The sequence below is a fragment of the Medicago truncatula genome, chromosome 7, assembly GCF_003473485.1.
Source record: "Medicago truncatula cultivar Jemalong A17 chromosome 7, MtrunA17r5.0-ANR, whole genome shotgun sequence".
Taxonomy (NCBI): Eukaryota; Viridiplantae; Streptophyta; class Magnoliopsida; order Fabales; family Fabaceae; genus Medicago; species Medicago truncatula.
In genome coordinates, this window is record NC_053048.1 from 54900968 (window position 1) to 54925119 (window position 24152).

The 24152-nt window shown below is 33.8% G+C and overlaps 3 protein-coding genes across 4 annotated transcripts; 2 read left to right on the forward strand and 1 right to left on the reverse strand.

The window, feature by feature from the left end:
- The first annotated feature begins 2294 nt into the window (after positions 1–2294).
- LOC25499720 (L-type lectin-domain containing receptor kinase IX.1) lies at positions 2295–4542 on the forward strand. Its single transcript, XM_013595121.3, has one exon. It carries the CDS (start codon positions 2299–2301, stop codon positions 4336–4338), a length of 2040 nt encoding a protein of 679 aa, XP_013450575.2. The 5' UTR covers positions 2295–2298; the 3' UTR covers positions 4339–4542.
- A 984-nt stretch (positions 4543–5526) lies between these two features.
- On the reverse strand, positions 5527–7497 carry LOC11434202 (L-type lectin-domain containing receptor kinase IX.1). Its single transcript, XM_003626409.4, has one exon. It carries the CDS (start codon positions 7495–7497, stop codon positions 5527–5529), a length of 1971 nt encoding a protein of 656 aa, XP_003626457.4.
- A 5466-nt stretch (positions 7498–12963) lies between these two features.
- On the forward strand, positions 12964–23757 carry LOC11424481 (probable serine/threonine protein phosphatase 2A regulatory subunit B''delta). 2 transcript variants are annotated; one of them, XM_039827574.1, is made up of 13 exons: positions 12964–13306; positions 14348–14587; positions 15288–15393; positions 15634–15730; positions 17620–17725; positions 17927–18017; positions 19084–19225; positions 19362–19509; positions 19656–19765; positions 20671–20827; positions 21109–21234; positions 21335–21485; positions 23260–23757. In XM_039827574.1, exons 1-12 carry the CDS (start codon positions 13151–13153, stop codon positions 21473–21475), a joined length of 1620 nt encoding a protein of 539 aa, XP_039683508.1. In that variant the 5' UTR covers positions 12964–13150; the 3' UTR covers positions 21476–21485; positions 23260–23757. The 2 variants fall into 2 exon arrangements, with proteins under 2 accessions (XP_039683508.1, XP_039683507.1); XM_039827573.1 differs by having other exon boundaries at positions 23278–23746.
- The last annotated feature ends 395 nt before the right edge of the window (positions 23758–24152 follow it).

The window sequence follows — 24152 nt, forward strand, 5'->3', positions numbered from 1 at the left end:
CATCGGAATTGACGCTTGAAGCCTCTACTTTAACGGAAGCTTCAACCTTCATGAAAGCTTCAACCTTAATGGGAGCTTCAACCTTAACGGAATCGACAACACTACGTTTTCGATCACCCGGATCATCATCCGCATTCTCAACCGTATCTATAAATAAACAACATATAATTTATAAATTAATTAACATGTATCTAATATCATATAATAACATAAACAAACAAAAAAAAAAAAGGAAAAAAAATTTTGAATTTTTTTTTTGGGCAGTAGCTACTACCATTTGAAAATTTTCTAAGTTACAAGCGGCAGTTAACAGCCACTCACACCCAGCGGTAGTTAACTGCCGCTACAACTCGTGACAGTACAAAAAAAAAAAAATCAGAAAAATCAATCAAATGTAATGGATTTTAACATTGTAATACCTGTTCTTTGATGCATATTGTGTGTAGAAACGTCCTAGCAATCGATCAACAATGGATTGGAAGCAAGATTTTGACACAAAAATATTTGAAATTGGATTTTTTTAGGTATGGTAATGGTGAGATAAGGTTTACTGGTTTTGGGGAAAAAAAAACAACGGCAGTTAACAACCGCTGAGTTCCAGCGGCAGTTAACTACCGGCGCATCTTCCAGAGCTTTTTAGTAAATTACTTATGTCAATAGGAACTTTTCTATGTCAAAAAAGCAATTTTCGTTAAAAAATGTCTCATATTTTAAAGACATTGATGAATCTCCTTTTTGTAGAGGTCTGATATTTACACAACCAAAAATAGTTGTCAAATACCAACCCGTATTCAATGAAACTATATTTTATACCACACACAAATCAAGAAAAAGACAAAAAATAAAATAAAAAATAAAAAAGTAGTGTGCTGGTAGAATTATACTCCCTCGGGGCATCATCCGAAACTCTGCTGGTTTTTATCTCTTGGGATTCTCAGGTTATCTTGCAGCAACCTCCAACATTCTGTTTGCAGAACTTTCTGCTATACATCACGGTCTTAGCTTGGCTTTGGAAGTAGGTATTGAGGAGTTGGTTTGTTACTCGGACTCTATGCTCGCCATTAAACTTGTCACTAAAGAGGCTTCTAATTTCCATGCCTATGTTGTTCTAATTCAAGACATCAAAGACCTCTTTTCAACAAAAAATTTCTTCATCCATCATTGTCTAAGAGAAGGGAACCAGTGTACCGATTTCTTTGCAAAGCTAGGAGCCACATCTAATGAAGAGTTTACTACTTATGTTACTCCGCCAGAAGACCTCATTCCTGATACTAATGGTTTTCATAGGATTTTGATATTAATTGTCCTGTATGAAATTACTTTTGAACCAGGTAATATAGAAAACTATACCATGTAGTAACTAGTAAGTTGCGAGGTTGGTTGGAGTAAGCTATAAAACGTGGGAACGTGGGTGGTTTTTTTTATATAAAAATAATAAAATTAAATTAACAAGGTTAAAATTGGAAGAAATTATAAGAAGCTATAAGTTATAAGCTTAAAAGCTATTTGAAATAGCCTCTCAAAAATAGCTATAAGTTCATGATAAAAGCTTATTATCAAACACGTCACATTTTGATCCAACAAGCTAAAACTAAATTCAATAAGCTATAAGCTAACTTCTTATTGTTGCTTAAAAGCTATTTGAAATAGCCTCTCAAAAATAGCTATAAGTTCATGATAAAAGCTTATTATCAAACACGTCACATTTTGATCCAACAAGCTAAAACTAAATTCAATAAGCTATAAGCTAACTTCTTATTGTTACCAAACACTGCCATCTTCTATGCCAAAAGCAAAGAATATAGTAGTCCTTAATCTGATTAATTGAGATATTTTTTCACATCATTAAGCATGGGAAATATTATGAACAAACGTTTGAATGTATGTTGAGGAATAGCATCCAAACTAACAAGGAAATATTTTTTCTTTAAACAAATAAACAGAGTAATTTATTTTTTCTTACTTTCCCTGTATTGAATACTCAAATGCGTTATACAGAGAAGTTGATTCAATCAAACAAACAAACAGACCGGCCTGTGAATGTGACTTACTCTATAGTTTACTGGCATTGTTTATTAATATAAAATATAGAAGGACGTGGAAGATCAACTCTAATGCTAGAGGTTGCTCATGTATTCCAATTTGCACACGGTCACCACTCACTAATTAAGAACTAAGCCAACCATACAAATCCAAAAGCAATATAAATAATGATTAATGAACAAAATCATTTTCCTAAAGTTTTAAATAATTATGAAGATCAAAGTTTGACAATTAAGTACACATGAGTCATTTGCAATGAAAGCTTTCAAAATCAATTCTCACCTAGAGATGACTACTTCCCATATTGGTCACCATGCAATTGGCATCATATTATTGTTCCAAATGATTACTTTAGTAAAGCCAATCTCATTTAATTACGAAGGCTTTAAATATGATGATGTGAAGCTAGAAGGAGATGCTTCTTTGTTGGATTCATACATTCAACTTACTTCAACCTCAAGGTACCAAAGCAATGCTTTCAGTGTTGGGCGAGTCACGTTTTTCGAGCCATTGCAACTATGGGACAAGACCTCAAGAAAAATCACTGATTTCACTACTAAATTTTCCTTTGTAATTTACTCAAATGAGACTGGTTTTGGAGATGGATTAGCATTTTTCATTGCAGATCCAGAACTTCCATTTGTTGGCTATACGAAAGAAGGCGGTGGTCTTGGTCTTGTGGATAAATATCAAATATTGAATTCTACAGAACATTCATTTTTAGCAGTGGAGTTTGACACACACCAAAATGGTTGGGATCCATACGGCATACATGTAGGTATAAATTTCAACTCTATGGTGTCTCAGAAAACTAAACCATGGTTGATTGATATTAGGAATAAGAAAACTTATTATTATTGTAAAATTCAGTACAATTCAAGTGCTTATACTTTGAAAGTTTCTTTCACTGGAAACATAGTCAATGATAAGCCTGTAAAAACTTACCTCTCATATAATGTTGATTTGAGAGATTACCTACCTGAGAGGGTTATTTTTGGCTTTTCAGCTGCTACAGGACTAATGTTTGAAATGAATACAATAAAGTCATGGTCTTTCAATTCAAGTTTAGAAATTCAGGATGACAAATTGTCCTCCCCAATCTCAACAACTCCTAGTCCTTCACCAATTCCCAATAGTCTCAAAATATCTAGCAACAAACGTACTGTATGGGCGGGGCTAGGAGTTGGTGTAGGTATTGCATCAATTTTCCTTATTTTAGGATGTTTTTGTTTTTTGATGTGGAAGAGGGCTAAAGAGAAAAAAGAAGATTCAAATTTTGACATGAAAATGGATGATGAATTCCAAAAGGGAACTGGACCTAAAAAGTTTTGCTATAATAAATTGGTAAGTGCAACCAATAACTTTGAAGAAACACAAAAGATAGGACAAGGTGGTTTTGGTGGTGTTTATAAAGGCTATTTGAAAGACATAGATTCCAATGTTGCTATAAAGAGAATATCAAGAGAGTCTAAACAAGGGATAAAGGAATATGCAACTGAAGTGAAGATCATTAGCCAACTTAGGCACAGGAATTTAGTACAACTAATTGGTTGGTGTCACATGAAAAAAGACTTCCTCCTTATATACGAGTTCATGCAAAATGGTAGCTTAGATTCTCACCTATATCGCGGAAAAAGCATATTGACATGGCAAGTGAGGTACAACATTGCTATGGATTTGGCTTCGGCATTGTTGTATCTTCATGAAGAATGGGAACAATGTGTGATTCATAGAGACATAAAATCCAGCAACATTATGTTGGACGATAGTTTCAATGCAAAGCTTGGTGATTTTGGGTTGGCTAGGTTGGTGGATCATGAGAAAGTATCACAAAGTACCACGATCATAGCTGGGACTATGGGGTATATAGCTCCTGAATATTTCACAACAGGGAAAGCTACAAAGGAATCTGATATATACAGTTTTGGTATTGTTTCATTGGAATTAGCAAGTGGAAGAAAACCAATTGATCGTAAGGCCAAGGAGGGTCAAGTGGCTATATTTGATCGGGTCTGGGACCTTTATAGACTTGGAAGGTTGCTTGAAGTAGTAGACACAAAACTCGGGGGTGCATTTGATGAGGAACAAATGGAACGTTTAGTGGTTATTGGCCTTTGGTGTGCCAATCCAAATTATTCATGTAGGCCATCTGTAAGACAAGTGATTCAGGTGCTTAAATTTGAAGCTTCTTTACCAATTCTTTCAGAGGAGATGTTTGAGTCAACTTATCCTACTACAACAATGAGCACAATTTTTGATCCAGTTTCTTTTCCCTCAGAGGCTTACAATTCTTAAATTGATGTAGAATAATGTGACATGTTTTTGAATTTTGGTGTACCATCAGGTCATTGTTTGATGGTGAGCTGTGTAGTAGTTCCCTTTTTTTTTCAGCTGTGTGTAAACTCTAAAGATCATTTAGACAGTGTGTGTGCATTTGTTTTGTCATGGTAACATGTAAGTTTGTGATACAGGCAATGCCTTTTTATATAAGTAACTTTATGTACACACACAAATGTATGCAGAAGAATATAAAATAAGAAAAAAATGCATATTTACAATTAGAGACCTTAACATGTCACTTAAAAATAAACATCTTATAGCAGCTCATATATAATAAAATAGTTGGATTGCTTACAAATGGAATGAATTTCTCTATAATTTGATAAATTAGTCGTCATCTCTCTAAACCAATCTGTACATTCATGAAAGAGGGCCAAACCCCTTACAAATTAGAAATCATTCATCATCATGGTATGGATGTGTGGCTTTTTCTGGCACTTACAGCATCACCACACAGTCTTAGTCGCGGAGCTCCTAGCTATTTCTATTGGCCTATTCATTGCTTGCAAAAATGGGCTTAATATTATTACTTTGGAATCGGAATCAGACTCTCAATCCCCCTTAACCTTTATTTATGAAGGCTGTTTTCTCTATGGCGTTAGAGATATACTAGCATAATTTTTCTTAGTAAGTTTGTTGTATATGTTACTTCAGTAAAATTAATAAATAAATTTTCATATATATACCTATCGTATAAGTTTATTTGGCCAAATCTATGGTGCACCCTGTACAAGGTTATTTCTACTATTGAGTCAATAAATTTTACTATTAAATTAAATGAAATATGATGAGATTTAATGATACAACAGTGGAAAATAAGTTTGTGCTTGGTGCAATACCAATTTGTTTGTGCAGGTTACAAAACTTGCTGCTTACATTCTTCTTCTTCAAGCTACTGGGGGTGCACATGAAGCTATATACAAGAATGTCTTTATTAAATCACAAACTTATGTAATCAGGAGAGCACAAATGCGCGCGCACGCACGCACGCACAAAAGTTCAAATGATCTTTACACATAACATAACTGCAAAAGGAAAACTACACACTTAACTGTCAAATAATGACCAGTGGATGTCACCACCACACCAAACTTAAAAAGCATGTTCATCAACTTCACCCATGGATCACATTATTATATGTGGTTACGAAGTGTAAGCCACCGAGGCAGAAGAATCTGGATCAGGATTTGGGCTCTTAATGGGAGGCGGGAGAATTGGTAAAGGAGCTTCAAGTTTAAGCACCTGAATCACTTGTCTTACAGATGGCCTAAATGAATAATTTGGATTGGCACACCAAAGACCAATAACCACTAAACGTTCCATTTGTTCCTCATCAAATGCACCCCCGAGTTTTGTGTCTACTACTTCAAGCAACCTTCCTAATCTATAAAGCTCCCAAACCCAATCAAATATAGCCATTTGATCCTCCTTGGCATTAAGATCAACTGGTTTTCTTCCACTTGCTAATTCCAATGAAACAATGCCAAAGCTGTATATATCTGATTCCTTTGTAGCCTTCCCTGTTGTGATATATTCAGGAGCTATGTACCCCATGGTCCCAGCTATGATTGTGGTGTCTGATTGTGATCCTTTCTCATGATCCACAAGCCTTGCCAATCCGAAATCCCCAAGCTTAGCATTGAAATTGTTGTCTAACATGATGTTGCTGGATTTGACATCCCTATGAAGCACACATTGTTCCCATTCTTCATGAAGGTACAAAAGTGCTGAAGCCAAGTCCATAGCAATGTTGTACCTCATTTGCCATGTCAATACGCTTTTTCCGCGGTATAGATGAGAATCTAAGCTACCATTTTGCATGAACTCATATATAAGGAGGAAGTCCCTTTTCTTGTGACACCAACCAATTAGTTGTACTAAATTCCTATGTCTAAGCTGGCCAATGATCTTCACTTCAGTTGCATATTCCTTTATCCCTTGTTTAGACTCTCTTGATATTCTCTTTATAGCAACATTGGTATCTATATCTTTCAAATAGCCTTTATAAACACCACCAAAACCACCTTGCCCTATCTTTTCTGCTTCTGCAAAGTTATTTGTTGCACTCACCAATTTGTTATAGCAAAACTTTTTAGGTCCAGTGCCCTTTTGGAATTCATCATCCATTTTCAGGTCAAAAATTGAATCTTCTTTGTTCCCTTTAGATCTCTTCCACATTGAAATACAAAACCATCCTAAAATAAGGAAACTTGATGCAATGCCTACACCAACTCCTACCCCAACCCATATACTACCTGCTTTGCTATCAGTTTTAATGCTAATTTTAATATTGGGAACTGGTGAAGGACTTTCAACTGGAGATGTTTGATTTAAACTTGAATTGAATGACCATGACAGCAATTTATTCATCTCAAACATATATCCTGTAGCAGCTGAGAAACCAAAAATAACCCTCTCAGGTAGGTAATCTCTCAAATCAACATTGTATGAGAGGTGACTATATGAAGGCTCACCATTGGTTATGTTTTCAGTGAAAGAAACTTTCAAATCATGAGCACTGGAATTATACTCAATTTTGCAATGATAAGCCTTCTTATTTCTAATATCCATAAACCATGGTTTAGTTATATTAGACCTCAGAGAATTGAAATTTATACCTACATGAGTGCCTGGTGGATCCCAATCATTTTGGTGAGTGTCAAACTCCACTGCTACAAATGAATATCCATTAGAATTCAATATTTGGTAATCATTCACAAGACCAAGACCACCTCCTTGTCTTATATGGTAATAAAGTGGAAGTCTTGGATCTGCAAAGAAAAATGCCAATCCATCTCCAAAATAAGTCTTATTAGAGAAAATTACAAAGGAAAATTGGGTAGTGAAATCAGTGAGTTTTCTTGAGGTCTTTTCCCATAGTTGCAATGGCTCAAAACATGTCACTCTCCCAACACTGTAAGTTTCGTCTTCGTAACTTGAGGTTGAAGTCAGTTGGATGGATGAATAAAGCAAAGAAGCATCTCCTTCTAGTTTCACATTATCATATTTAAAGCCCTGTTGGTAATTAAATGAGAGTGGTTTTACAGAAGTAATCATCATCTGGAACAAGAAAATTATTCCAATTTCATGGAGACAGACATGGCGAATAGCCATCTCTAGGTGAGAGTTGATTTTGAAATTGAAACTATCTAAATTCAATGTTGTCATACAATGTGCAAATGATTCATCTATGTACTTAATTGTCAAACTTTGATCTTCATAATTATTTAATTTTCGGACAATGATTTTATTCATTGTTTATATATGCCTTTTGGATTTGTATTGCTGTCTTAGTTTTTACTCGATGTGACCATGCAAATTGGATTAGATGAGCAACCTCTAGCTTAAGAGTTCATCTTCCACACCCTTTTTATATTAAATAAACAAGGCCTATAAACAATAGAAAAGACAATTCTTTTTTTTTCTTCACGTTACACAAGAACTGGTAAACAAAGTTCTGGAGAGAAAGGTTTAAAAAGTTCTATAATTTGTGCTTGGTTGGAGGGAAGGAGGGGGAGAGATTGTTTTAAACAAAAATGTTTCGGTCACACTTTATTTTTCAAAAATGTTTATATCGTGTTGAAAACTTTAAAAATTGTGGTTAATCGTGTAGTTAAATTAAACACAATTTTGACAGCAAATTTAACTATGTACTCAGTTGAATTATCTAATTTATATATTTTTTTACTGCAAATTGAACTAACTATGTACTTAACTTGATTATCTGATCTGATATTTTTAAACATGATTAACCAGGTATAACAAATACAAGAAAAATGAGTAAATGAATATCATTTCTTTATTTTAGATTTGCTTTATTGAATTAAGTATTCTAATAGAAGTAGAGGTGAAATATGCCATAATAATGCTTAAAAAAGAGTAAGTTAATTCGGGTTCGAATACAACTATGAGAGTGCAAAATTGTTAAATTTTTTAAAGAAAGAGTTTTGTCATTTATTACTCTCCTATATGATCTAAGGGATGAGTCTTTGTAGTTGCACACAAAGGATATTCAATTCACACAAAAAATAGTAAATCAATTTTATATTAACTAGAAGTGAATTTTTTTATGCAATTTAAATATTGAAATTGTACACATGAGTTGACTTAAAAATAAAGATCATAAATGTTAACGCAAAACATTTGAAGGACCATTGTTTGAAGAAAAATTGAGACTAAAAACAAATATAATATATTTATGGAGACTAAAAACTTTTTTTTTTGAACAAACAAAAATGAGATATATTAACACGGACACCGTAATTGTTACCGCACAAGGTGTGCCAAACAATCACGAAAATGTCAAGGTCCAAACAAAATTACAACCAAATGAGTCAATACCCAGACATAAAAGTAGGCTCGACCACCACTGATGAGTACCAAAACTAAATACAACATTACTAGCCTTTAACCACCACAAAGAAGTTGATTTCACTTTTTCTAGCATTTGTGGCAAAGAACTTTGTCTATTTCTAAAAATCCTATCATTCCTTTCATTCCACAACACCGAAACACAAAGCAACCAAATCAAGTGGAAGAAAGACCATCGCCCTCTCGAACAACCTGCATAATTAATAAATTGCAAAAAATAATCTGAAGTTGATTAAGAGTCGACCCCTACCACTCCTAGCCATGCCCGCATCAATTGTCATAATGCACTAAAAGTTGAACAAGACAAAAACAAATGATTAACATCTTCAACGTTCCCGCATCCAGAAACACACAACCGCGCCTCCAAAGGTAAAATGCCACGGTTTGCCAAATTATTTTTTGTAGGTAACTGATCTCTCAGAAGTCGCCAAGCAAGGATAGATACTTTGAGAGGAACCTGTTTATGCCAAATTAACTCCCTATTTTGATGTAACTGGGGCTGCTCCTGTGATGTCAGCATGTCATAAACTCCACGTACATAATACCCACCATCCTGATTAGGTAACCAAAGTCATCTGTCTGTCACTGATTCCTGCAAGGAAACTGTTAGTAATAAAACCCCACACTCCTCTACCAACTCTTCCTCCCAAGCCCACAACCGCCTACGCCACCGCAACGCCTCCCCACCCACGTCCACCCCCAACAAGAACATATTCCTAACTGAGATTGATTTGTTAACAGTCAAGTCATAAAGGCGACTAAAACGGTCGCACAGTGGAACATCTCCGCACCAACGATCACGCCAAAAATCTGTTTATGCACCGTCTCCCACCCTCATCCTAACACACGTCCCAAACCATCCATCTCCACCCTCGCCTATCCCATCTCTAATCCTCACTATCTCCCTCCACCACGAAGAACAACTCCGGCCCCATCCTCCAAACCTCCATCCGCCACACCATACCTAGCCACCAACACCTGTCGCCACAAAGCTTCCCTCTCCAATAACAACCGCCAACACCATTTATCCAACAAAGCAATATTAAACTCTCTCAACCTCGTAAAGGTGAACTTTTATTCAAAGAAACAAGAAAGTAAAGGAGACTAAAAACTTATTTAAATGGCTAATATGTTTTGCTATTTTAGAATTGAAAAAAATAAAAAATCTGAACACTAGTAGTAATAAAAAACATCTTTCACATTTAGCTCAAAAAAATATTGGTTTTTTTTTTCCTTCCTGTGGCCTCTCTTTTTACTAAATACTCATTCCGGTTATATTTATAAACAAAAATGTACTTTTTAAGTTTATTGAATACATAATATATTTGGTTTATATGCAGACGAATGAATCTAAAAAATACATTTTTACTTATAAATATGAACAGAGGGAGTAATCTTCTATAATATATCGATTAAACTAAGGGTAAATTTGTTTGAAAAAATATCCGATTAAAGTTAGTTGTTAATGGTAGTTTTTTTTAGACAAGTTCATTTTGGGATCATCATTATATAAATATGATATAAATATATCATTTTTAACAATAATAATGGCCCGATGTAACTTAAAGTACTATTTGGATTTTATTCTCTAGATATGAAATTAATTTTGACATATTTGATTGCTTTTCAGTATGATTGATTTTTCTTTTAAAATTGATTATGATTTGAAAAAATGATCTTTAACTTTTGAGTCAAAATATGATTTTTACGCTAAAGTTTTTTTTTTTGTTGAAAGATTTCACGCTAAAGTTTGTTGTCAAACTCATTTTTATTAAATGTGTCTAAAGATATACTACTTTACATTCGACTCAACTTTAAGTAAAATTAATTTTTTCCTTAAAAAAAAAAGTAATATCAATTTTCATTCGAAATCAATTTTTGTCACAACAAAACCAAATATGCGTTTAAAAGATTGTAGATGCAATTTTATTATATATATATTTTTTATAGACAAAATGATCTTATTTTTGTTTTTTTGATGTAACTAAAAGAAGATAATTGCTAACAATTTCCCTCATGATAATCACATGCTTTTATTATATTTACACATGAATGAAAAACAAATGGGCAACAGGTTGCGCCGCTAATTTTTTTTGAATGACAAAATCAATCGTATGAAAAAAAAACATTCATAAACATAGATGACACAATGTTGCTATGCAAAATCATTTGACATCATTTAAAAAATTAATAGACAACTTTTGTATAAAAATTGACTTATTCACTATGACAAGTAATTAATTTGTATTTCCATTTTTTTTAATGAATTCTTTAAAAAAAGGCGCCTTAGCATGATCCTTTTAGAAAACATTAAGATTATCTGAAATATATATCATCTATCTTAACAAAGGTCACGAGTTCGAATGTGATTTGAATACATAACAACGTTAAAAACACTGAAGATAAGTGTTTATTGACCACTTAAGTTTCACAATACTCGAAAGATTAAAGAGGGTGTATTGAATCATGATTCTAAGGGATTTTAAAAGACTTATTTATAATGAAAAAGTCTTGTGGTATTCAATCAATACTCTTTTCAATTTTAAAAAAGTCTTGTGTTATTCAATCAAGATTCTTTGTCATTTAAAAAAAGTCATGTGGTATTCAATCAAGACTCTTAATCACTTAAAAAAAGTCTAGTGATATTCAAAATCATTCAAATTTCGAAGGATTGTTTAATAAATCAGATTTTGATGGATTTTGTGGAATTTTCTAGTGAAATTTTAGCATGAAAAAGTCTTTCATGAAAACATGAGATTTCTTAAGATTGTTTTTTTCTTTTAAGATTTTACTATCTCTCTCCCCCTCTCTCTCTCTTCCTCTCCTCTCTCTCTCTCTCTCTCTCTCTCTCTCCCTCCCTCCCTCCCTCCCTCCCTCTCTCTCTCTCTCTTTTCCCCTCTCTCTCTCCCCCCGTAAAAAATAAAACAAAATAAATAAAAGAGTCTTTATTGAGATTTTGTGAAAGAGAGTGTGTTATGATATTTTTTTCAATTATTTCTTAAAATTCATAAAATCTGATGAAATCTCTTGAAATCATTTCAAATCCTTTAAAATCTTATGAATTAAATCCATTGAAATCCTTAATAGTCTTTTAAAATCATCAAAGTCATCAAAATCCTGCAAAGTCTTTTAAAATCCTCAAGACTTTTTTAAACAAAAATTATCTTTTAAAATCCTAATCCAATACACCCCCCTAATATTCACATTTAGGTTTCACATCATTAAAAAAGAAAATACTTGATTAAAAAAATTATTTCATGTTCCCGCGAGCATAGCTCAATTGGCAAGGACAATACTCCCTCCAGTCTCAAATGTAGGGGGAAAAAAAAAGCACACCAATTAAGAAAATGAATTGATTACATTGAAGTCATGTTAAAAAATGTACAACTTTCCAATCTTGCCCTTGTCATGTTTTAGTAATAATTAATGAAAGTGACTTTTGAACTCATGGAGATAAGGTAAAATTGGAATAGTAGCATTTATTAGGTTGCTTTTACTATACTTTTTCTTACATTTGAGACCACAATTTTTTTTGTTCTTTTCCCTACATTTGAGACCGGAGGGAGTACATTATTATATGCAGGGGCCGGGGTTCGAATCCCGGACACCCCACTTATTCACTTTCACTTTAAAAAGTAAATTTTAGCCACTAGGCTACCTGACAAAAAAATAATAATTTATTTCATGAAAACTTGTGTTTTATAAATAAATAAAGATATAATAAGTGTTCACAAATCTTAACTCTACCAACAAAAATGACAAAACTAACGTCACGATAAAAATTCGACTTCTGACACCTCTATTATTGTGCGAGTTTATAATAACTTTATTATTTTATCCAAAAGAAAATGTAAATATAAATTTCTGCATGAAGAAATTGAAACAAACACTTGCTTGTACCAAAGTTGAAAGAAACACAATCTAAAGACCCAAACCACATCACATGGTCGAAACATGGAAGTGGAGTTGACTAGATGTACACTCTCAAAGATGTTACTAACTGATGATTGGATTCATAATATTGCATCCACACGCAGCCACGTGTCACCGCTAAAAAATAAAGTCCTATAATTTCAATTTTTTTTTACTCTTTTTCGTGTCACTGTATTTTGATTGGAGTATTTCATTTTTTTCTAAAAATAAAAAAAAAAAATCCACATAAACAAAAATACACAAGCAACGTAAACGTAACACATCAATCTCTTTTTTTTTTTTTTTTTTTTTTTTTCTGAGTATCTGCACTTTTATTATTTTTATTTTTGTTTCCATAATCATCATCATCGTGTGGATCTCTGCATAAAATTGTTCAGATCTAGGGTTCGTGCTGAATTCACATTCCAATTCACACGTTTTGGATCCAAACGCATTCAAATATCGAAACCTCGATTCATTTTTGATGAACATGGAGGATGCAGTAGTTAACGATGCGGCGTCGTTGGATGTTGAATTGTTGCAGCTTCCAGAAGTCTCTTCTTTGGCTCTCAAGCCTCACGCCACCTTCGTTCAGACACTTTTCGATCACTGGCTTTCGCTTCCCGAAACTAATCGTTTGGTATGAGGCTTCTTCATTCTGTATTTTTTTTTTTTTTTTTGAAATCAATTAATTGTTGTATTCTTCATTTGGATCTTATTATTGTTTATTTATTCATTCAATTAATGGAACGGTTACTGTTGGATATTAATAATTGATTAATAATTATTAGTGTTCATTTAAGTGCTTAATTGTAGTAATCATTAGCACTGTTATTAAATAGTAGCTATAGCGCAGCGGAATTTAGACAATACCACAAGAGTTTGTCTTGTGCTGTTCTACCTTATATTGTCATGTTCTATCTAATACTTATTTTTTAACGGATCAAATGTACCCTTAGTATAAAATGTTGTCAAATAGCAGTGCTCTAGCCCTATTGCATAGAGGAATTTTAACAATCCGCTTTTTTCTGCTATCCGCTATTGACAGCATTGAAAAGTAGTAAAACCCACAAGGTTTCTGTGGGATGTGCATTAATTATTGTTTATATTATTATGTCAATAAAAGATAGCCATCATCATGGGATTCTGTGCATCTATCTCATGAGAAGCGAGAATGCAACAACTTTTCCTAGATATGCTCACCATATTCATTGAGTAATAAATGGTGTCAATCGCAGATTGCAGAAAATAGCCGTATTTTAAATTCCGCTAAGCTACAACGCTGCTGTAGACGCTATTTGACAACATTTTGTACTTAATCGCGTACTGTATTGTGGAACAATAGTAGCCTGCTTGAATTCTGCTATGCTACAGCCGCTATTTGACAACATAGGAAGTAATGAATTTGAACTTTTATCCGTTGCTCTCGTTCTGTCTCTAATCTTCAGAGTAGTCATTGTAGTTTATTCTTGTTATTAGAAGGACTATATTAAACTCTTGATGTCTACTCTCCCAAGTGCTATGAATGATGTATAATGTATTGATGATACTTGAAGTGGGTGAATGAAATATTTTAGTTATCAAGTAGATGCGTTTTTGTTTTTTTATTCTTCAGTTTCTTCTACAAATATGATGCGTGTATTTGTGATTTTATTCGCGTCTAACTGGCTCTTTTGTGTAGGTAACATCATTGCTAAATGATGCAAAGTCTGGTGTTCCGTTGAATGTCCCGGGGAATTGCTCAAGTCCAAATGCTCTGAGCAATTCTTTGCCTTCTATGTTTCCTGCTGGCACTGCACCACCTCTTTCACCTAGAAGTTCATCTGGTTCTCCTCGCATAGTGAAACATAGAGTTGGCCCTTCTAATTTGGGTTCTCCTTTAAAAGTTGTTAGCGAGCCGGTTAAAGAACTTATACCTCAGGTGAGGCTCGTCCGATATGTTTGCTTAATGTTTTATATGATAGTAAAGGTTAACTCACTATAACTACATCTAAAAGGAGGATATGATATGCTCCAAAACTAAAAGTGTAAAATAAATCAGAGAAGGTGAATTGATTTTTAGCCTAAAAAAGATACAACTAAGTTACCCAATCTCTATGTGGTAATGAAATGGAACCTTCCTTGAAACAATCATTATCAGAACACAGAATTGATGCCATTCATAGACTCCTCTCCCGTAGCTAATTGTGGAGCTAAAAGACACACTTAATGTGCCAGCATTATGCTCCAGGCATATGCACCAAAGGACTGCACATTGCCACAAAAATCTTTTCCCTCCTTGTTTTTTGCTGATGCCAATGCTATTACTGCCAAATAGGACACATCCAATACTCATAAAAAACTGTGCGAACTAGCAACAAATCATTCATATTAATCCCAGTACATACAGCTGCCCAGTTTTCCTAAAATCTTTATTTCATGATACTTTTTTTTTGTGCCTCGTCTGCTAAATGCGTGCGTGTGTGGTGTGGTGTTTGTCGATTCTCGCCCTCGCTCACCCTGTTTTCATTTTATGTTCATGTTTGTAACAATTAGTTTTGTGCTTGCCATTCTACTTTCACATCACTCACCCTGTTTTCATTTTATGTTCATGTTTGTAACAAGTAGTTGTGTGCTTGCAGTTCTACTTTCAGAATGGACCTCCTCCTCCCAATGAACTGAAAGAACAATGCTTGCTTAGAGTTGACCAGTTATTCCCTGATCACTTGCATGGTCTGCAGATACATGGTAAAATATTGCTCATAAATGGGTTATAGTCTGATAGGCCGGTTGCTAACTCGGGATTTTTTTCTCCCAATTAGCAGCACACTTTAGCTGTTTAAGCAATCAACCCTCCTGATTTTGAGTAAAATTAACTTATTTTTAACGTTTCCAGGAGAAAAAAAGTGATTAAAGTTCACTCTGTAACATACAAAAGAGTTGTAATAATAGCTCAGTTCTGATTTTCATTTTTCTATGGTATGTCAGAATTTAAGTCAGTTACCAAGGAAGTATGCAAGCTGCCATCTTTTCTTTCCACATCTCTTTACAGAAAGATTGAAAATGGAGCTGGTATTGTGACAAGGTTTGCACTTTAAACTTTTGTAGCACAACTTTCATTCTTCTCTATTCCATGAATGGTGGTACCCAAATTTAGTTGTTTGGATGGTTAATAGGTTGTTGTCTCAAGTGTTGTCAATTATGGATCGCGGAAAATAATGGGTTGTTCAAATTCTGCTATGCGAAATTGCTATAGGTGCTATTTGACAAAATGTCGTACTAGATAGAGTATTGTGCAACAATAGCGGTCTGTGGGTTTAAATTCCACTACACTATAGTGCTATAACGCCGCCATTTAATAACATAGGTTATTTCTAGATGCCAACGGCCTGAAATACCATAAAAATTGTTGTGTGCTTATACTAAATAGTATTACTGATTAAGTGATTATTCAGAAAGAAGAAGTACTCTTAGGAATATACTACGCCTTTATCCCTGATTTAGAAATTGCTTGAAAATAGACATTCATATTGAAGTTATGTGGGCGTGTGAATCTGGAAAACTTCACATCTTATGTTTAATATTGAACCTTTAGTGGCAAAACTTTTAATAATTTTGTACATATTGAATTCGGAATTCTGAAAAAGATTCCCATTTGACATCCCGGCGGTCTAGTAAAGGAAACTATTGTCATTTAATAATGAAGGGGCACATTAAAGAAAAAAATGGAAACTATTACTACCTCTATCCCTATATGTAAGAACCCTTTTGCAAAATTTTCATGTCCCTTTTGATAAGGCCCTCTTCAAATTATATGGTACATTAATTTTTTTTCCTCAAAAATACCTTTAGTTAAATGAAGTGAATTAAAAGACCAACAATTTCTATTAGAAATCTAAAACTATTCTAGAGAGAATGTAAAGTGGTAAATTATGAATTTGTTATTGTATTCAATCATTGAATGATTAAAAATTACAACGAATGATGAATCCATTTATATATTTAGGGTTTATTATAGATTCATCAATAGGCACAATGTTGGTCAGTTAGTTGCATTTTGTGACAAGGGACATTATCCCATACATGTAGTGTAGGGTATGCTAGTTGAACTTGAGTGAGTGGATTCATTCTTTTAATAATTTTGGTAAGAAAATGTATATTGTTGACAAACTTAATGTAAACTTTTTTTTTCTTAATTCTTGTGCATTGGCCAAAAGGGCTTACACATAGGAACAGTGGCGGTATCATTTAAAAACTGAATAGCGCTGTGTTGAGGAGACTGTCGAAACTAAAAAGTTTTGATCTAGTCCCTGAACTAAATATTTTCAACTTTTTCCGCACTTTCTTTTTCTTCAGTATTCACAAACATGGCTAAAGCATACGCAACGTTGACTGCTTTAACTGTCAATGTTAAATAGATTTTACTAACAAACCTTAGCTAAAGATTGTCAAGTTTGTCAGAGCAATTTTAATAAGAAAGAACATTACATTTTTTTTCTTCACATTCTCCTTCTGTTAACTCTGTTAATAATAAGACATATGACTACAATACAATATCTGACACCGTACTGTCCAGGGATGTAAACAAAGAAACCATCAATTAAAATATAGAGGCAATTTGGCGGAACGAAAGAAATGTCCTGAAAAAAATGGTTCTGTACACGGTTTGGCTGAGTGTGTCTTTGTGGGCCTGCTGTACTTGGTGCTAAACAAGAAGTTAGTCTTGCAAATAGCTGTTTCATTTCAATTGGGCAGTATGCCAATGAATTTCTTGCTTGAAAGATCTTATTTATTATTATTAATAAAGTAAACTTGCTTGTCACTTCCCTTCCCTTCCCATACTATAAGGATTATAATTTAATGGTCTTGTTCGCTGTAATTATTATTTCTTATTACTCATGCTTTAATCTTTTGATGTGATGTTCCTGTAGGACATCATTTAATCTTTTGATGTTTGATGTAATGTTCCTGTAGGAAAGCATTTATTGATTATTGGATTAATGGAAACATGTTGACGAGGGATATAGCGACCCAAATATACACAATTTTAAAGCAACCACAACTCAATTACCTAACTCAGGTTTGTTGCTTCTATTTCTTTTTTCTTTTCTGCTTTCCATTTCATTTATTTCTCGTCGCCTTCACATTACATTCCGTTATGGCCTGATGAAATCTATCAAATATATCATTTATTAAATGACTTACCTTTTTATTGTCAAATTTATTGATTATCTTGGCTTTGATATCATAATCACACCCATCTTTTTATAATTGATATCAGGATGATTTTAAACCTATACTACGTGAGCTTTTGGCAACTCATCCCGGGCTGGAGTTCCTGCAAAGCACACCTGAGTTTCAAGAGAGATATGGTTTGTCTTCCATCTTTGCTATAGCTGTGCATTAGAGGTTCATCGAATTGTAGGAATCAGAAAAAGAACCTGAGGTTCTCACTATACTCGGTTTCGTAAAAACACTTTGGGGGTTATTACAAGGCACTGAATGTGTCCCTCTACCTCAGAGCAGTTTGTGATGGTTTGTTATGAAGGGTTAAGTTTAAAATACAGCAGTTTTCTGGCAGTGTGAAGATTTACGTGGTTTCTAATGGAAATCTAACAGGCATTACTGTCAAGATTCTGACTGAGAAGTTAGACATTCCATGCCCTAGGAGAGTTGTTTGCTGTGCTAGGTTCACTGAACTATCTTTTCTCTTAATTTGACCCTAATAATGGAGGGGTTAAGTTTAAAATACAGCAGTTTTCTGGCAGTGTGCAGATTTACTTGGTTTCTAATGGAAATCTAACAGGCATTACTGTCAAGATTCTGACTGAGAAGTTAGACATTCCATGCCCTAGGAGAGTTGTTTGCTGCGCTAGGTTCACACTGTGAAGATTTACTTCGGATTCCGACTTCACATTATTGGGGTTAAGTAAATCTTGGTTTCTTAATTTGACCCTAATAATGGATTCCGACTTCGGATAATTACCTATGGTTTTATACGTTTCGTTGAAAACAAGATTATCCTCCTCTGGTTATACGTATTTGATATTTTTGGAAAGTAAAAAAGGGTTTGGGGTGCTCTAAGCCAGGGTGCAAGTTTCTTAATGGATTCTTGTGCATAATCTTTGACATTGATTATGTATTTCATGCATATATATAAATAAATTTATTCTGTATTTTGTTGGTTGCTGTCATGTATCTATAATCTATCCAATTTTTTCCTACAAAACGTAACACGCTACTCAACCTTTCGAAGCAGTGGTCATTGGTTGCATATACTAGATGCTCTTTAGCCATTGACTTTTCTCTTACCTAGCCAACCCACTTTTCTGCCAACTCCATTTGTTAATCATCTTTACACTTTTCACACTCAATACTAGTCTTCACTCTTTGTCAGTGATGCAATGTTCTCATGTGCTTGCTTATTCAATGGCCCAGCTGAAACCGTGATATATAGAATATATTACTACATCAATAGATCAGGAAATGGTCGTCTTACCCTGAGGGAGCTGAAGCGTGGAAATATTATTGATGCAATGCAGCATGCCGATGAAGAAGAAGACATCAACAAGGTTTTGAGGTAGATATACTGATTGAAAATGTCATTACCATGAACTTCCATAAGCGACCTTGGTTTCTTTATTTCTCAAATGAACTCAATATACTTATATCGAAATGCAGTGACCGATTTTGCCTTTCCTTAATATTATCTGCAGATACTTCTCTTATGAGCACTTTTATGTTATATACTGCAAGTTTTGGGAGCTGGATACAGATCATGATTTCTTGATAGACAAAGAGAATCTTATCAGATATGGAAACCATGCACTTACCTATCGAATTGTTGATAGAATATTTTCTCAGGTTGGTGTAGATAACAATATTATGTGTTGCTTTTATCTTATGATTTGGCTACAGATGTCTTCAGAGCTAGATACAGTCTGTCCACTTTTTTATTTGATTTATCAGATCATTTTTTGATAACTCATATTTGGACTCTATTATCTCAGGTTCCAAGAAAGTTTACTAGTAAAGTTGAGGGAAAGATGGGATATGAAGATTTTGTTTATTTCATACTATCAGAAGAGGATAAATCATCTGACCCAAGTCTTGAGTATTGGTATTTTGTTTCCCATGTATTTTCCTGATTTCATTTGTTAGTTTGTCCCCTCCGTTAATATGTCCCTGGATTTATTTTAGGCATGGGTATAGCATGTTTTATTTGATTTAGGCTTTGGACTGTGCATATGCATGTGCACTAGTCCATAGTTATCTGAGAGAGAGAAAGTTGGGATGCAAACAATAGATTTTGTTGCTGAAACTTCACCCTAAGCGAAGTGCAAAAGAAAACAAAGTTTCAGTTTTTTTAGAAGTAACAGTTTTTAGAAATAACATTCTAATTTAATTTTTTTCTTCTGGAAATAACAGTTTTCAGATATGATGTACTTAAATTGTTTTGGATTATTTCATTCTTGAAACAGTTTTTGAAAGGAAATAAAGGAGCAACAACATTTTGTATTCTAGTGCAGTTATTGACAACAGTTTCCTTGAGTTGTTTCCTTATTTTCAACTACTTCAAAGTACAAAAACCAGAAAGAAAGAAAAACTCACCTCATATTGGCATATAGTAAAACAATCTCCTAATTTGTTCTTTTAAATAACTTTTGAATTAAACACACATCCAAACTATTTTTTTCAAAAAGCATGGTCCCCCATCTACCAATTCACTGTGTCTTAGAGCAGTGAGTATGATATCATAAGCTTTGTACAATTGGGCAGTATGCTTGAGAGGAGCGTCAGCAAAAGGCACAGTTCTAAGTAAGACAGCAAAGATGGATTTATCTAAAATTTGAGCTTCTAGGTAGACATGGAAGAAATGAAAGAAAGTTGAACATTTGATGCATTTTCATGTTTATTTTTGAAAAAGCCTTTCCATGTTTGCAGTTTTTTTCACTTCCCTCTATTTTTCAACATGCCCGCAAACATGCCCTTATTAGATGTTGACTTTGACTTTGTAATGATTAGGTTTAAGTGTGTTGATTTGGATGGGAACGGAGTCCTAACACGGAATGAACTGCAATTTTTTTATGAGGAGCAACTGCATCGAATGGAGTGCATGGCTCAAGAACCTGTGCTCTTTGAGGATATATTGTGCCAGATAATTGACATGATTAGATCCGAGGTTTGTTTTTCAATCTTCCTTTTATTGATTGTTTGTGTAATTTTTTATTGTGTTGTTGGGAAGTCACATTAGGTGGAAAATGATGCAATTCTACTAAGCAGTTAGAAAGTTTGTTTGTTGTCATGGAAGATGACATATTCCAATATGCATTTTTGGTTCCTCCCTTTTTATCCTCTTTCTTTGTCATTTGTTTGATTTCATATCATTACTTAAACTTTATACGATATCTTTCTTTTTTCTTTTTTCTTTCTGAATTTTAAATTAAATTCTTCATTCTGCAGAACGAAAGTTATATCACTCTGCGTGACCTGAAAGGTGGTAAACTCTCGGGAAGTGTTTTCAATATCCTGTTCAATCTAAACAAGTTCATGGCCTTTGAAACTCGTGACCCATTTTTGATTCGCCAGGTGCATGAATATTCAATAGAAGTTTTTATGTTGTTTAGTCATTATGATTGGCTCTTGTTGGCTAGGTTTGACCTCTTTGGTGTATGTCATGTGTGAACAGGAGCGCGAGAACCCTACATTGACAGAGTGGGATCGCTTTGCTCACAGAGAATATATTAGGCTTTCAATGGAAGAAGATGTAGAGGATGTTTCTAATGGAAGTGCAGAAGTTTGGGATGAATCTCTAGAGGCTCCCTTTTGACATCTTCTATGTAAGTTGCAATATGATGGAAGAAATCCACTTTTACTTTGCATTACAATATAATTCAGAAATTGGGGCTTGCCCACTGATATAGCTCGACCAAAATCAGGCTGGCTAACAGGCCTTGGCTCAAGCCAGCAAAATTCTAGAACAGCCCTCTATAAATACTGCAGGCACTGCAGCCCTTTATAGAGAAGTATTTCGTAATGAATGACAAATAATGTCGTATGCAACTGATTCCCAAAAATTATGTATGTTTTTGGTACTATTTTTAAGGGTAGTAAAAAATTCTCATATGAATGTTTTTGGTACTATTTTTAAGGGTAGTAAAAAATTTCTCATTCCACCATATTTCTTAACTAATGAATATTTATAATCTAAATTATTGGTATTTATTACATTCGATAGGACCCGTGGTCTAGTTCTTTTCTAATTTTATTGTTTTTACTCAATTAGCGCACATATTCTACGGCAACCTTGCAGTAGTAGTTTGTGGTAAATTTCAGTCCAAGAGGCAGAAGCAATGCCAGAATGCTCTGCCTTGGGATTTCAGATGTGGAAGGTTGCATTTGTCGCTTGGGACTATGCCTATGATCTTATGGTGTTTCCTACAAAAAAGAAATTTAATACCCGGGGCATGTGGAAAAATTAGGTTGACTTGACTAACAAATATACCCATCGAAACAAATAGAATATTTTCAGTACGCCTACAACTTTCAAAAAAAAAAAAAAGATAAAGGAAGAGAAGTATCCTCCATATGGTTTTAGGGTATAGCCTTGTTCATAGTAAAAAATACAAATAAGTCATCTGTGTTATTGTGCCCACTTACCCTGTTGCGCATAGCCCTTGCACACTCATAGATGTTACATTTTTATTTGGTATGTTGGATTATATAAACCAACATGTGTCCAGGGTTCAAACTCTGACTCGTGTATGGAGAAAATGGAGAAAATCTGATTAAAATAGAAGAACCCACCTTGTGTGCCAAATAGATTTCTCAATGGAGATTAGCTATTGTTGAATGATGGTGGATACTTCTTTTAAAAAACATTGGGGAAGGGGGCATTTTTATTAATTCAAGTGGCACAACCATCCATGAGGGGATTCGAGAACTCATACCTTGAGTTACAATGCTAAACTCTTACTACTAAGCTAGCACCTCAAGTGTACTGATGGTGGATACTTCGTATATATATAATATGGTTAACAAAAAAAACTTATAATACTGAGAATTGTTTGATGTGAAACTTGTGTAACTTTATCCATTAAATTACTCTTACATATTAAGATGATGAATAACTTATCGTGTTCTTTTTTTCTATATTTTTTTTTTTTGAGAGGAATAACTTATCATGTCTTAGGAGTGGCAAGTGGGATTAAGGTTGATATTTTGTCAAGTATGTGATGTTTTTACATATTAAAGCATTTAAAATTATATTAGTATAACTTTTTTAGATATAATTTAATTTTTAAAAAAAGGAGAATGCTAACAAAAAAATGCGCCCTTAGGGCATTGTTTATTGTTTAAGTAATGAAATGAGGTAACTTATACATAGAAAGTTGTTTATTTATTACTTTTTTAAGTATTTGACTGGCATTGTTTATTGTTTAAGTAATGAAATGAGGTAACTTATACATAGAAAGTTGTTTATTTATTACTTTTATAAGTATTTGACTTGTATTTTCAAAATGCTTTTAGGGTTACTTGTTAGCATGACTATAAGAAAAATTATCAACTATCCATTAACTAATACATCATTTTTACATTCCATCTCACTTCAAGCATTGTACATCAATACAGTTTATGAAAAGATATCAACGCCCTAGATCGGATGGCTGCAGAGAGTATAGAGTCGGGTCAGCTTTGCGTCCCAACTTGGTCCCTGCAAAAGTGGGAAATTCCAATCTTTACAATGGAATGCATTTTGGATGGGTGCAGCGGCAGCAAAGATATCCAGATCTGCTGGTAGTGTCAGACATTGGGAATTTACCATGGAAGTTTTGTTGTTCGTACCAATTGTCCATGTAAATTGAGGACATTTTATTAGAGGCGATTAAGCCCCCAAATAGAATTAAATTAAATTGACATTATTGGGTATTCTTGTCATAAGTAACGATAAATTTAGATGGTCTAGTCCCTTAGCCTATGATCAGTTTACTTTACTTGTAGATTATATTTCCAATTTTTTCTGTTGTCTACTATGTCAAAATTTGATGAATTCGCTTTTCGTTTTAGCCTTTTAGGCCAATCAAAGAGTTTAATAGTGTAATGCTGCAAAAATAAAAGGTTTTGTTGTCTCCATAATAATATTTTCCCTCCGGTGACTTTTAGGGTGCACAAATTGTTAAATTTGTGTGCCCATACACAAACACATTATTAACCTTAGATTTATTCTTTTGAAATTGAATGGATTGGATGTAGTGATGAGATGTGACATGATATGTAGGGTACAAAAGCTTAATAAATTGGGTCTTAAAAATTATATTTTTGGAATGCATTTTTTCATTAAAAAAAGGATTGATGTATTTTTTTCACAACCATTTTTTTTAACATTGTTGAACTATTTCCTTTTATTTGTCACACATTTATAATACACAAAGATTTTTTCATTAAAAAAAGGATTTGTCACACATTAATAAATTGGGTCTTTTAGATTTTTTTTTTCTGTTGCAAGT